The 16,403-nt window shown below is 40.6% G+C and overlaps 1 protein-coding gene across 1 annotated transcript in view; it reads left to right on the forward strand.

Moving 5' to 3' along the window:
- LOC121513936 (rho guanine nucleotide exchange factor 2-like) overlaps positions 1–16,403 on the forward strand; it is a 42,950-nt gene that overhangs the window by 11,921 nt on the left and 14,626 nt on the right. Inside the window, exons 2-4 of the mRNA XM_041793966.1 lie at positions 13,331–13,490; positions 15,512–15,579; positions 15,662–15,725. Of these exons, the coding sequence (XP_041649900.1) occupies positions 13,331–13,490; positions 15,512–15,579; positions 15,662–15,725 (292 nt within the window). The remainder of the gene's footprint in view (positions 1–13,330; positions 13,491–15,511; positions 15,580–15,661; positions 15,726–16,403) is intronic.

Raw genomic sequence — 16,403 nt, forward strand, 5'->3', positions numbered from 1 at the left:
TACATGTTTTATAGCTGTCCTACATGTTCTATAGCTGTCCTACATGTTCCATAGCTGTCCTACATGTTTTATAGCTGTCCTACATGTTCCATAGCTGTCCTTCATGTTCCATAGCTGTCCTACATGTTTTATAGCTGTCCTACATGTTCTATAGCTGTCCTACATGTTTTATAGCTGTCCTACATGTTCTATAGCTGTCCTACATGTTTTATAGCTGTCCTTCATGTTCCATAGCTGTCCTACATGTTTTATAGCTGTCCTACATGTTCTATAGCTGTCCTACATGTTCTATAGCTGTCCCACATGTTCTATAGCTGTCCTACATGTTCCATAGCTGTCCTACATGTTCCATAGCTGTCCTACATGTTCTATAGCTGTCCTACATGTTTTATAGCTGTCCTAGATGTTCTGTAGCTGTCCTACATGTTCTATAGCTGTCCTACATGTTCCATAGCTGTCCTACATGTTCTATAGCTGTCCCACATGTTCTATAGCTGTCCTACATGTTCTATAGCTGTCCCACATGTTCTATAGCTGTCCTACATGTTCCATAGCTGTCCTACATGTTCCATAGCTGTCCTACATGTTCTATAGCTGTCCTACATGTTTTATAGCTGTCCTACATGTTCTATAGCTGTCCTACATGTTCAATAGCTGTCCTACATGTTCCATAGCTGTCCTACATGTTCTATAGCTGTCCTACATGTTCCATAGCTGTCCTACATGTTCCATAGCTGTCCTACATGTTCTATAGCTGTCCTACATGTTCTATAGCTGTCCTACATGTTCTATAGCTGTCCTACATGTTCTATAGCTATCCTACATGCTCTATAGCTGTCCTACATGTTCTCTAGCTGTCCTTCATGTTCCATAGCTGTCCTACATGTTCTATAGTTGTCCTACATGTTCAATAGCTGTCCTATATGTTCTATAGCTGTCCTACATGTTTTATAGCTGTCCTACATTTTCCATAGCTGTCCTACATGTTCTATAGTTGTCCTACATGTTCTAAAGTTGTCCTACATGTTCTATAGTTGTCCTACATGTTCTATAGCTGTCCTATATGTTCTGTAGCTGTCCTTCATGTTCTATAGCTGTCCTACATGTTCTATAGTTGTCCTACATGTTCTATAGCTGTCCTAAATGCTCTATAGCTGTCCTACATGTTCTAGAGCTGTCCTACATGTTCTATAGCTGTCCTACATGTTCTATAGTTGTTCTACATGCTCTATAGCTGTCCTACATGTTCTAGAGCTGTCCTACATGTTCTATAGCTGTCCTACATGTTCTATAGGTGTACTAGATGTTCTATTGCTGTACAACAAGATCTATAGCTGTCCTACATGTTCTATAGCTGTCCTACATGTTGTATAACTGTCCTACATGTTCTATAGCTGTCCTACATGTTCTATAGCTGTCCTACATGTTCTATAGCTGTCCTACATGTTGTATAGCTGTCCTACATGTTCCATAGCTGTCCTACATGTTTTATAGCTGTCCTACATGTTCAATAGCTGTCCTACATGTTCCATAGCTGTCCTACATTTTCCATAGCTGTCCTACATGTTCAGTAGTTGTCCTACATGTTCAGTAGTTGTCCTACATGTTCCATAGCTGTCCTACATGTTCCATAGCTGTCCTACATGTTAAGTAGCTGTCCTACATGTTCAGTAGTTGTCCTACATGTTCAGTAGCTGTCCTACATGTTCCATAGCTGTCCTACATGTTCCATAGCTGTCCTACATGTTCCATAGCTGTCCTACATGTTCCATAGCTGTCCTACATGTTCAGTAGCTGTCCTACATGTTCAGTAGCTGTCCTACATGTTCAGTAGCTGTCCTACATGTTCCATAGCTGTCCTACATGTTCAATAGCTGTCCTACATGTTTTATGGCTGTCCTACATGTTCTATAGCTTTTCTTAATGTTCTATAGCTGTCCTACATGTTCCATAGCTGTCCTACATGTTCCATAGCTGTCCTACATGTTTTATAGCTGTCCTACATGTTCTATAGCTGTCCTACATGTTCCATAGCTGTCCTACATGTTCTTTAGCTGTCCTACATGTTCCATAGCTGTCCTACATGTTTTATAGCTGTCCTACATGTTCCATAGCTGTCCTTCATGTTCCATAGCTGTCCTACATGTTCTATAGCTGTCCTACATGTTCAGTAGCTGTCCTACATGTTCAATAGCTGTCCTACATGTTCCATAGCTGTCCTACATGTTCCATAGCTGTCCTACATGTTCAATAGCTGTCCTACATGTTCCATAGCTGTCCTACATGTTCTATAGCTGTCCTACATGTTCTATAGCTGTCCCACATGTTCTATAGCTGTCCTACATGTTCCATAGCTGTCCTACATGTTCCATAGCTGTCCTACATGTTCTATAGCTGTCCTACATGTTTTATAGCTGTCCTAGATGTTCTGTAGCTGTCCTACATGTTCTATAGTTGTCCTACATGTTCCATAGCTGTCCTACATGTTCTATAGCTGTTCTACATGTTCTATAGTTGTCCTACATGTTCCATAGCTGTCCTACATGTTCTATAGCTGTCCTACATGTTCTATAGCTGTCCTACATGTTCTATAGCTGTCCTACATGTTCTATAGCTATCCTACATGCTCTATAGCTGTCCTACATGTTCTCTAGCTGTCCTTCATGTTCCATAGCTGTCCTACATGTTCTATAGTTGTCCTACATGTTCAATAGCTGTCCTATATGTTCTATAGCTGTCCTACATGTTCTAAAGTTGTCCTACATGTTCTTAAGTTGTCCTACATGTTCTATAGTTGTCCTACATGTTCTATAGCTGTCCTATATGTTCTGTAGCTGTCCTTCATGTTCTATAGCTGTCCTACATGTTCTATAGTTGTCCTACATGTTCTATAGCTGTCCTAAATGCTCTATAGCTGTCCTACATGTTCTAGAGCTGTCCTACATGTTCAATAGCTGTCCTACATGTTCTATAGTTGTTCTACATGCTCTATAGCTGTCCTACATGTTCTATAGTTGTTCTACATGCTCTATAGCTGTCCTACATGTTCTATAGTTGTCCTATTTTTTCTATAGCTGTTCTACATGTTCTATAGCTGTCCTACATGTTCTATAGCTGTCCTACATGTTTTATAGTTGTCCTACATGTTCTATAGTTGTTCTACATGTTGTATAACTGTCCTACATGTTCTATAGCTGTCCTACATGTTCTATAGCTGTCCTACATGTTGTATAACTGTCCTACATGTTCTATAGCTGTCCTACATGTTCTATAGCTGTCCTACATGTTCTATAGTTGTCCTACATGTTGTATAGCTGTCTTACATGTTTCATAGCTGTCCTACATGTTTTATAGCTGTCCTACATGTTCAATAGCTGTCCTACATGTTCCATAGCTGTCCTACATGTTCCATAGCTGTCCTACATGTTCAGTAGTTGTCCTACATGTTCAGTAGTTGTCCTACATGTTCCATAGCTGTCCTACATGTTCCATAGCTGTCCTACATGTTCAGTAGCTGTCCTACATGTTCAGTAGTTGTCCTACATGTTCAGTAGCTGTCCTACATGTTCCATAGCTGTCCTACATGTTCCATAGCTGTCCTACATGTTCCATAGCTGTCCTACATGTTCCATAGCTGTCCTACATGTTTTATAGCTGTCCTACATGTTCAATAGCTGTCCTACATGTTCCATAGCTGTCCTACATTTTCCATAGCTGTCCTACATGTTCAGTAGTTGTCCTACATGTTCAGTAGTTGTCCTACATGTTCCATAGCTGTCCTACATGTTCCATAGCTGTCCTACATGTTCAGTAGCTGTCCTACATGTTCAGTAGTTGTCCTACATGTTCAGTAGCTGTCCTACATGTTCCATAGCTGTCCTACATGTTCCATAGCTGTCCTACATGTTCCATAGCTGTCCTACATGTTCCATAGCTGTCCTACATGTTCAGTAGCTGTCCTACATGTTCCATAGCTGTCCTACATGTTCCATAGCTGTCCTACATGTTCAATAGCTGTCCTACATGTTTTATGGCTGTCCTACATGTTCTATAGCTTTTCTTAATGTTCTGTAGCTGTCCTACATGTTCTATAGTTGTCCTACATGTTCCATAGCTGTCCTACATGTTCTATAGCTGTTCTACATGTTCCAAAGCTGTCCTACATGTTCCATAGCTGTCCTACATGTTCTATAGCTGTCCTACATGTTCTATAGCTGTCCTACATGTTCTATAGCTATCCTACATGCTCTATAGCTGTCCTACATGTTCTCTAGCTGTCCTTCATGTTCCATAGCTGTCCTACATGTTCTATAGTTGTCCTACATGTTCAATAGCTGTCCTATATGTTCTATAGCTGTCCTATATGTTCTATAGCTGTCCTACATGTTCTATAGCTGTCCTACATGTTCTATAGTTGTCCTACATGTTCTTAAGTTGTCCTACATGTTCTATAGTTGTCCTACATGTTCTATAGCTGTCCTATATGTTCTGTAGCTGTCCTTCATGTTCTATAGCTGTCCTACATGTTCTATAGTTGTCCTACATGTTCTATAGCTGTCCTAAATGCTCTATAGCTGTCCTACATGTTCTAGAGCTGTCCTACATGTTCTATAGCTGTCCTACATGTTCTATAGTTGTTCTACATGCTCTATAGCTGTCCTACATGTTCTATAGTTGTTCTACATGCTCTATAGCTGTCCTACATGTTCTTTAGTTGTCCTATTTTTTCTATAGCTGTTCTACATGTTCTATAGCTGTCCTACATGTTCTATAGCTGTCCTACATGTTTTATAGTTGTCCTACATGTTCTATAGTTGTTCTACATGTTGTATAACTGTCCTACATGTTCTATAGCTGTCCTACATGTTCTATAGCTGTCCTACATGTTCTATAGCTGTCCTACATGTTGTATAACTGTCCTACATGTTCTATAGCTGTCCTACATGTTCTATAGCTGTCCTACATGTTCTATAGTTGTCCTACATGTTGTATAGCTGTCTTACATGTTTCATAGCTGTCCTACATGTTTTATAGCTGTCCTACATGTTCAATAGCTGTCCTACATGTTCCATAGCTGTCCTACATTTTCCATAGCTGTCCTACATGTTCAGTAGTTGTCCTACATGTTCAGTAGTTGTCCTACATGTTCCATAGCTGTCCTACATGTTCCATAGCTGTCCTACATGTTCAGTAGCTGTCCTACATGTTCAGTAGTTGTCCTACATGTTCAGTAGCTGTCCTACATGTTCCATAGCTGTCCTACATGTTCCATAGCTGTCCTACATGTTCCATAGCTGTCCTACATGTTCCATAGCTGTCCTACATGTTCAGTAGCTGTCCTACATGTTCAGTAGCTGTCCTACATGTTCCATAGCTGTCCTACATGTTCAATAGCTGTCCTACATGTTTTATGGCTGTCCTACATGTTCTATAGCTTTTCTTAATGTTCTATAGCTGTCCTACATGTTCCATAGCTGGTCTACATGTTCCATAGCTGTCCTACATGTTTTATAGCTGTCCTACATGTTCTATAGCTGTCCTACATGTTCCATAGCTGTCCTACATGTTCTTTAGCTGTCCTACATGTTCCATAGCTGTCCTACATGTTTTATAGCTGTCCTACATGTTCCATAGCTGTCCTACATGTTCCATAGCTGTCCTACATGTTCTATAGCTGTCCTACATGTTCAGTAGCTGTCCTACATGTTCAATAGCTGTCCTACATGTTCCATAGCTGTCCTACATGTTCCATAGCTGTCCTACATGTTCAATAGCTGTCCTACATGTTCCATAGCTGTCCTACATGTTCCATAGCTGTCCTACATGTTCCATAGCTGTCCTACATGTTCAATAGCTGTCCTACATGTTCCATAGCTGTCCTACATGTTCCATAGCTGTCCTACATGTTCCATAGCTGTCCTACATGTTCAATAGCTGTCCTACATGTTCTATAGCTGTTCTACATGTTCCATAGCTGTCCTACATGTTCCATATCTGTCCTAAATGTTCAAGAGCTGTCCTACATGTTCCATAGCTGTCCTACATGTTTTTTTGGCTGTCCTACATGTTCCATAGCTGTCCTACATGTTCCATAGCTGTCCTACATGTTCCATAGCTGTCCTACATGTTCCATAGCTGTCCTACATGTTCCATATCTGTCCTAAATGTTCAAGAGCTGTCCTACATGTTCCATAGCTGTCCTACATGTTTTATGGCTGTCCTACATGTTCCATAGCTGTCCTACATGTTCCATAGCTGTCCTACATGTTCCATAGCTGTCCTACATGTTCCATATCTGTCCTAAATGTTCAAGAGCTGTCCTACATGTTTTATGGCTGTCCTACATGTTCTATAGCTTTTCTTAATGTTCTATAGCTGTCCTACATGTTCCATAGCTGTTCTACATGTTTTATGGCTGTCCTACATGTTCTATAGCTGTCCTACATGTTCAATAGCTGTCCTACATGTTCCATAGCTGTCCTACATGTTCCATAGCTGTCCTACATGTTTTATGGCTGTCCTACATGTTCTATAGCTTTTCTTAATGTTCTATAGCTGTCCTATATGTTCTGTAGCTGTCCTTCATGTTCTATAGCTGTCCTACATGTTCTATAGTTGTCCTACATGTTCTATAGCTGTCCTAAATGCTCTATAGCTGTCCTACATGTTCTATAGTTGTTCTACATGCTCTATAGCTGTCCTACATGTTCTAGAGCTGTCCTACATGTTCTATAGCTGTCCTACATGTTCTATAGTTGTTCTACATGCTCTATAGCTGTCCTACATGTTCTATAGTTGTCCTATTTATTCTATAGCTGTCCTACATGTTCTATAGCTGTCCTACATGTTTTATAGTTGTCCTACATGTTCTATAGTTGTTCTACATGTTGTATAACTGTCCTACATGTTCTATAGCTGTCCTACATGTTCTATAGCTGTCCTACATGTTGTATAACTGTCCTACATGTTCTATAGCTGTCCTACATGTTCGATAGCTGTTCTTCATGTTCTATAGTTGTCCTACATGTTGTATAGCTGTCTTACATGTTTCATAGCTGTCCTACATGTTCTATAGCTTTTCTTAATGTTCTATAGCTGTCCTACATGTTCCATAGCTGTCCTACATGTTTTATAGCTGTCCTACATGTTCAGTAGTTGTCCTACATGTTCTATAGCTGTCCTACATGTTCCATAGCTGTCCTACATGTTCCATAGCTGTCCTACATGTTCCATAGCTGTCCTACATGTTTTATAGCTGTCCTACATGTTCCATATCTGTTCTACATGTTCAATAGCTGTCCTACATGTTCTATAGCTGTCCTACATGTTCCATAGCTGTCCTACATGTTCAATAGCTGTCCTACATGTTCTATAGCTGTCCTACATGTTCCATAGCTGTCCTACATGTTCCATAGCTGTCCTACATGTTCCATATCTGTCCTAAATGTTCAAGAGCTGTCCTACATGTTTTATGGCTGTCCTACATGTTCTATAGCTTTTCTTAATGTTCTATAGCTGTCCTACATGTTCCATAGCTGTCCTACATGTTTTATAGCTGTCCTACATGTTCCATAGCTGTCCTACATGTTTTATAGCTGTCCTACATGTTCAATAGCTGTCCTACATGTTCCATAGCTGTCCTACATGTTTTATGGCTGTCCTACATGTTCTCTAGCTGTCCTACATGTTCCATAGCTGTCCTACATGTTTTATAGCTGTCCTACATGTTCTATGGCTGTCCTACATGTTCTTGAGCTGTTCTAAATGTTCTATAGCTGTCCTACATGTTTTATGGCTGTCCTACATGTTCAATAGCTGTCCTACATGTTCCATAGCTGTTCTACATGTTCCATAGCTGTCCTACATGTTCCATATCTGTCCTAAATGTTCAAGAGCTGTCCTACATGTTCCATAGCTGTCCTACATGTTTTATGGCTGTCCTACATGTTCCATAGCTGTCCTACATGTTCAATAGCTGTCCTACATGTTCTATAGCTGTCCTACATGTTTTATGGCTGTCCTACATGTTCCATAGCTGTCCTACATGTTCAATAGCTGTCCTACATGTTCCATAGCTGTCCTACATGTTCAATAGCTGTCCTACATGTTCTATAGCTGTCCTACATGTTCCATAGCTGTTCTACATGTTCAATAGCTGTCCTACATGTTCTATAGCTGTCCTACATGTTCCATAGCTGTCCTACATGTTCTATAGCTGTCCTACATGTTCCATAGCTGTCCTACATGTTCCATATCTGTCCTAAATGTTCAAGAGCTGTCCTACATGTTTTATGGCTGTCCTACATGTTCTATAGCTTTTCTTAATGTTCTATAGCTGTCCTACATGTTCCATAGCTGTCCTACATGTTTTATAGCTGTCCTACATGTTCCATAGCTGTCCTACATGTTTTATAGCTGTCCTACATGTTCCATAGCTGTCCTACATGTTTTATAGCTGTCCTACATGTTCTATAGCTGTCCTACATGTTCAATAGCTGTCCTACATGTTCCATAGCTGTCCTACATGTTTTATGGCTGTCCTACATGTTCTCTAGCTGTCCTACATGTTCCATAGCTGTCCTACATGTTCCATAGCTGTCCTACATGTTCCATAGCTGTCCTACATGTTCCATATCTGTCCTAAATGTTCAAGAGCTGTCCTACATGTTCCATAGCTGTCCTACATGTTTTATGGCTGTCCTACATGTTCCATAGCTGTCCTACATGTTCCATAGCTGTCCTACATGTTCCATAGCTGTCCTACATGTTCCATATCTGTCCTAAATGTTCAAGAGCTGTCCTACATGTTTTATGGCTGTCCTACATGTTCTATAGCTTTTCTTAATGTTCTATAGCTGTCCTACATGTTCCATAGCTGTTCTACATGTTTTATGGCTGTCCTACATGTTCTATAGCTGTCCTACATGTTCAATAGCTGTCCTACATGTTCCATAGCTGTTCTACATGTTCCATAGCTGTCCTACATGTTTTATGGCTGTCCTACATGTTCTATAGCTTTTCTTAATGTTCTATAGCTGTCCTATATGTTCTGTAGCTGTCCTTCATGTTCTATAGCTGTCCTACATGTTCTATAGTTGTCCTACATGTTCTATAGCTGTCCTAAATGCTCTATAGCTGTCCTACATGTTCTATAGTTGTTCTACATGCTCTATAGCTGTCCTACATGTTCTAGAGCTGTCCTACATGTTCTATAGCTGTCCTACATGTTCTATAGTTGTTCTACATGCTCTATAGCTGTCCTACATGTTCTAGAGCTGTCCTACATGTTCTATAGCTGTCCTACATGTTCTATAGCTGTCCTACATGTTTTATAGTTGTCCTACATGTTCTATAGTTGTTCTACATGTTGTATAACTGTCCTACATGTTCTATAGCTGTCCTACATGTTCCATAGCTGTCCTACATGTTGTATAACTGTCCTACATGTTCTATAGCTGTCCTACATGTTCGATAGCTGTTCTTCATGTTCTATAGTTGTCCTACATGTTGTATAGCTGTCTTACATGTTTCATAGCTGTCCTACATGTTCTATAGCTTTTCTTAATGTTCTATAGCTGTCCTACATGTTCCATAGCTGTCCTACATGTTTTATAGCTGTCCTACATGTTCAGTAGTTGTCCTACATGTTCTATAGCTGTCCTACATGTTCCATAGCTGTCCTACATGTTCCATAGCTGTCCTACATGTTCCATAGCTGTCCTACATGTTTTATAGCTGTCCTACATGTTCCATATCTGTTCTACATGTTCAATAGCTGTCCTACATGTTCTATAGCTGTCCTACATGTTCCATAGCTGTCCTACATGTTCAATAGCTGTCCTACATGTTCTATAGCTGTCCTACATGTTCCATAGCTGTCCTACATGTTCCATAGCTGTCCTACATGTTCCATATCTGTCCTAAATGTTCAAGAGCTGTCCTACATGTTTTATGGCTGTCCTACATGTTCTATAGCTTTTCTTAATGTTCTATAGCTGTCCTACATGTTCCATAGCTGTCCTACATGTTTTATAGCTGTCCTACATGTTCCATAGCTGTCCTACATGTTTTATAGCTGTCCTACATGTTCAATAGCTGTCCTACATGTTCCATAGCTGTCCTACATGTTTTATGGCTGTCCTACATGTTCTCTAGCTGTCCTACATGTTCCATAGCTGTCCTACATGTTTTATAGCTGTCCTACATGTTCTATGGCTGTCCTACATGTTCTTGAGCTGTTCTAAATGTTCTATAGCTGTCCTACATGTTTTATGGCTGTCCTACATGTTCAATAGCTGTCCTACATGTTCCATAGCTGTTCTACATGTTCCATAGCTGTCCTACATGTTCCATATCTGTCCTAAATGTTCAAGAGCTGTCCTACATGTTCCATAGCTGTCCTACATGTTTTATGGCTGTCCTACATGTTCCATAGCTGTCCTACATGTTCCATAGCTGTCCTACATGTTCAATAGCTGTCCTACATGTTCTATAGCTGTCCTACATGTTCCATAGCTGTTCTACATGTTCAATAGCTGTCCTACATGTTCTATAGCTGTCCTACATGTTCCATAGCTGTCCTACATGTTCAATAGCTGTCCTACATGTTCTATAGCTGTCCTACATGTTCCATAGCTGTCCTACATGTTCCATATCTGTCCTAAATGTTCAAGAGCTGTCCTACATGTTTTATGGCTGTCCTACATGTTCTATAGCTTTTCTTAATGTTCTATAGCTGTCCTACATGTTCCATAGCTGTCCTACATGTTTTATAGCTGTCCTACATGTTCCATAGCTGTCCTACATGTTTTATAGCTGTCCTACATGTTCCATAGCTGTCCTACATGTTTTATAGCTGTCCTACATGTTCTATAGCTGTCCTACATGTTCAATAGCTGTCCTACATGTTCCATAGCTGTCCTACATGTTTTATGGCTGTCCTACATGTTCTCTAGCTGTCCTACATGTTCCATAGCTGTCCTACATGTTTTATAGCTGTCCTACATGTTCTATGGCTGTCCTACATGTTCTTGAGCTGTTCTAAATGTTCTATAGCTGTCCTACATGTTTTATAGCTGTCCTACATGTTCTATGGCTGTCCTACATGTTCTTGAGCTGTTCTAAATGTTCTATAGCTGTCCTACATGTTTTATGGCTGTCCTACATGTTCTATAGCTGTCCTACATGTTCTATAGCTGTTCTAAATGTTCTATAGCTAAATGTTTCTTAATGTTTTGTAAAGACCTGATTCTTAAAGTCTTCAATGAACTCTGTCTTGTCTCTGTCTTTCTCCCCTCTCTCCTCTCTCTCCTCTCTCTCCCCTCTCTCCTCTCTCTCCATCTCATGACCCCCCCCACCCCACTCACAGAGGTCTCTTTATTTCCTCTCTAACTGAGTTCTTTATTTATTGATCAGCTGATCCCTGACTGTCACCAGATCAGCCCAAACACTGATCCTCTCTCTCTTTATCTCTCGAATTAAAAAGTGTTTGCATATAAATATATATTTATTATTATTCTATTATCCTCATAGAGCAGGTTGACGGTTTATTTTGTGTTTCATCTCATGTGAAACAGTTAAATATTCCTATAACCTGAAACAGTGAAATAATCCTATAACCTAAAACAGTGAAATATTCCTTTAAGCTGAAACAGTGAAATATTCCTTTAACAGGAACCATGGTTGTTTGACCAGTATACTGACTGGTCTGACTGGGAGCTGAACTGGAAACCCTGGGATTATTTTTAAAAACAGACACTGAAAACACACATACAGCAGATTAACAGTCAGGTGGTTTCTCTGAGACTCACTGCAATGATTTTTAAATTTTTTAAATTTTGTTTTTTTATTTATGTATTTTATTTGATCATATTTGTTATATTTTATTTTATCATGTTTAATATTTACTTGATGTATTTTATTTTATCATATTTGTTATATTTTGTTTTATTATGTTTAATATTTACTTGATTTGTTTTATTTTATCATATTTATTTTGTTTTATGTTTTTAGTGTATCATATTTATTTATTTATTTATTTATTTATTTATTTATTATTTATTCGATTTTAAGTCCCATGATCCTCTGATTCCATTTCATCTCATTAACCAGTTACATCAACAATAACCTGGACTGTGATGGTGTCACTGTTTCCATGGTTACTGATTCTTAGAACAGCTGATTCTCATATTAATATGATGATGGTGTGTTTGAACAGACTAAGAGTTAATTAAAATCTGAATGATGATGCTGTTTGTTTCTATCAACCATTAACAGAGAGATTCAGAATTACTGGCAGCAGAACGTTAATATTCAATCTTTAGAGACGTCTGACTGTCTGTCTCTCCTCGTATATTCAGTCTTTAGAGACGTCTGACTGTCTCTCCTCATATAAAAAAAGCACAGGTGCTCAGGAAGAACCTGTCTCTGATGTCCTCTTAAGATATATGAAAAATATATGAACAAAAACTGATCCATTGAGTGATTGATTGATTAATACGTCGGTTGATTGGTGGGTTGGTTGGTTGGTTGGTTGGTCGGTTGGTTGGTCGGTTGGTTGGTCGGTTGGTTGGTTGGTTGGTTGGTTGGTTGGTGGGTTGGTTGGTTGGTTGGTGGGTTGGTTGGTTGGTTGGTTGGTTGGTTGGTTGGTTGGTTGGTTGGTCGGTTGGTTGGTCGGTTGGTCGGTTGGTTGGTCGGTTGGTTGGTTGGTTGGTGGGTTGGTTGGTGGGTTGGTTGGTTGGTTGGTTGGTTGGTCGGTTGGTTGGTCGGTTGGTTGGTCGGTTGGTCGGTTGGTTGGTCGGTTGGTTGGTTGGTTGGTTGGTTGGTTGGTGGGTTGGTTGGTTGGTTGGTTGGTTGGTTGGTTGGTTGGTGGGTTGGTTGGTTGGGTGGTGGGTAAGGTTGTTTGGTTGGTTGGTGGATTGGTTGGTTTGTTGATTGGTGGGTTGGTTGATTGGTGGGGTTGGTTGGTCAGTTGATTGGTTGGTTGGTTGGTTGGTTGGTTGGTTGATTGATTGCTGGGTTGGTTAGTTGGTAGGTTGGTTGGTTGGTTGGTTGGTTGGGTGACTGGTTGGTTGGTCAGTTGATTGGTTGATGGGTTTATGAATCGGTTGACTGGTTGGCTAACTGGTTGGTTGCTTGGTTGGTTTATGAATCAGTTGACTGATCAGTTGATTTATTGATCTGTCTTTCTTTCAGCCCTGGTAGATTAAGGATGTTTTCAGGACTTGGTGGTTGTCTTCCACTCTGTTTCACCATTGCCTGCTGGCATGTGATTGGTCGATATGTCTCAGACTACAGGTGTACTCTAATGGAGCTTTCTCTCTGTGTTCAGAAGGAGAAGGAGCGTCTGAAGGAGCGGGAGAAGGAGGCGAGAGAGAGGGAGGCACGGTGCAGCAATGGTCACCTGTTCACCTCCCTTACCGTGTCCTCCACCACGCTGTGTTCCTCCTGCAACCGCAGCATCACGGCCAAGGAGGCGCTCAGCTGTCCAGGTAACCAATCACCATCATATCATATGTACACACCATAGATAGACTTCATAGATAGACTTCATATACAACCTTAATTCCAAAAAAGTTGGGACGCTGTGTAAATGTAAATACAAACAGAAGTCAATGATGGTCAAATCTCATAAACCCATATTTGTTTCACAGCAGAACATAATACCCACACTATAACACTACACCCACACTATACACTACACCCACACTATACACTACACCCACACTATAACACTACACCCACACTATAACACTACACCCACACTATAACACTACACCCACACTATAACACTACACCCACACTATACACTACACCCACACTATAACACTACACCCACACTATAACACTACACCCACACTATAACACTACACCCACACTATAACACTACACCCACACTATACACTACACCCACACTATAACACTACACCCACACTATAACACTACACCCACACTATACACTACACCCACACTATAACACTACACCCACACTATAACACTACACCCACACTATAACACTACACCCACACTATAACACTACACCCACACTATAACACTACACCCACACTATAACACTACACCCACACTATAACACTACACCCACACTATACACTACACCCACACTATAACACTACACCCACACTATAACACTACACCCACACACAGTGACCCAACTTTTTTGGAAATGGGGTTGTTTAAAATTATGTGTAAATGTCACACACACATCGCATATACTCATATCTCTGACTCCTTATTACTGAGCATGTGCAAAGATATGAAGATATATCATATACGTAAACATTATACATATATATATATATATATATATATATATATTCATTTCTATTATTCTTAAACAGCATGATAATGTTGTGTTTGCCATCAGAGCTGAAAGAACCAATCAGATCAATACAGTGATGTTAGAGCTAAATTTAGACCTCAGATATAAACGATCAATAACAGACAGCGTGTGTGAGTAACAGATGGACTTTAATCCTCCTAAACAATGAACAGATGAACACGGACAGATTAACACTCCTATTGTCTCTGACAGCTCACTCTGTGGGCGTGTCCTGCATCCTGATTGGCTGTCCTGGATGAACCCTGAGAACTGGGTCAAGGGGACACATGTTCCTTCTTAGAGTGTTTGTGTCACCTGGACATTGTGTCGTTTCCATGACGATAAAACACGGGCTGCACATGTCTGAGACGCTCTTATTTTGGTAGGGTGTCTGTAAAGCGCAGAGCCGACAGGAAATGTTAGGGTAGTGCCACAGGCAGTGTTAGAAAAACCAGCAGAAACATAGAGAGAGAGGCCAATGATGTAACATACTTTTACAAAATAAAACTGTCAAAGATGCTCTCTAAAACCAAACAGAGACGTTTAGAATGGGGTTATATCAGAATTATATAAGGACACGTCTGATAGCCTGGTAGGTATCATAGCCTCCACCCACTGCTGACTAGGTGTTACAGATCAAAACGTGACCATGCTACATGGTGACTGTGTTTGATATTCCTCTCTGTTGTCTAGGTGTTATGGTTCAAAAGGTGACCATGTTATCTAGTGACTGTGTTTGATGTCCTCTCTGCTGTCTAGGTGTTAAGGTTCAAAAGGTGACCATGGTACATGGTGACTGTGTCTGATGTCCTCTATGCTGTCTAGGTGTTGTGGTTTAAAGTAATACAATTTTACCTGGTGACTGTGTCGGCTGTCCCTTCTGGAGACCAGGTGTTAAGGTTCAAAAGGTGACCATTTTACCTGGTCAATGTGTCTGATGTCCTCTTTGCTGACTAGGTGTTAAGGTTCTAAAGATGACCATTTTATCTGGTGACTGTTTATGATATCCTCCCTGCTGATGGGGTGTTGTGATTTGAAATGTGACTGTGTTAACTGGTGACTCTGATGTCTGAGGGGGTTGGTATGGTCTCTCCTCATAAAAATGGTAAACCTGACAGCGTGTTAAGGCATCAGACTTTTACTGACCTCTCTTTTTCTCTCTCTCTCTCTCAGCCTGTAATGTCACCATCCATAACCGCTGCAGAGACAGCCTACCCAGCTGTGCTAAGATGAAGCAGAGGGTAACACATCTGTCGTTCTGTCTCACCTGTCTCTCTGTCTCACCTGTCTCTCTGCCTCACCTGTCCTCTGTCTGTCTCACAGCAACAGAAGCTGGCGATGGTGAGGAACAGTTCGGCGCTGCAGACCGTGGCTCTGAGGAACAAAAGTGAGTCTCTGTCCTAACTGTCTCCTCTCCCAGCATGGTGCACTCATTCTTTCCCACAATGCATTGTGAAAACAACCCGGCTGTATAAGTTATGGATGACACCAGTCCAGATGAAACCTCTGTCTCAGACTAACTTTAGATCAATCTAGAAAAAGACAAAGGGGTGGAGCAACGGCTGGGGTGGGGCTGAGATGACATCACACCTGAATTGACCACAGAACAGTTATGAATTTGTCATTTGAGTTTCTCAGAAGGGGGTGTTCCAATTTATGAACCCCACTGGTGTCTCAGGATAACTGACTTCATAGATTAAAAAAAAGATGGCTGTCTCATTAATCCTGCTTCTTCTTCTGTGGTTGTCTCATTAGTCCTGCTTCTTCTTCTGTGGTTGTCTCATTAATCCTGCTTCTTCTTCTGTGGTTGTCTCATTAATCCTGCTTCTTCTTCTGTGGTTGTCTCATTAGTCCTGCTTCTTCTTCTGTGGTTGTCTCATTAATCCTGCTTCTTCTTCTGTGGTTGTCTCATTAGTCCTGCTTCTTCTTCTGTGGTTGTCTCATTAGTCCTGCTTCTTCTTCTGTGGTTGTCTCATTAATCCTGCTTCTTCTTCTGTGGTTGTCTCATTAGTCCTGCTTCTTCTTCTGTGGTTGTCTCATTAGTCCTGCTTCTTCTTCTGTGGTT

The sequence above is a fragment of the Cheilinus undulatus genome, linkage group 8, assembly GCF_018320785.1.
Source record: "Cheilinus undulatus linkage group 8, ASM1832078v1, whole genome shotgun sequence".
In the NCBI taxonomy this organism is placed as follows: Eukaryota; Metazoa; Chordata; class Actinopteri; order Labriformes; family Labridae; genus Cheilinus; species Cheilinus undulatus.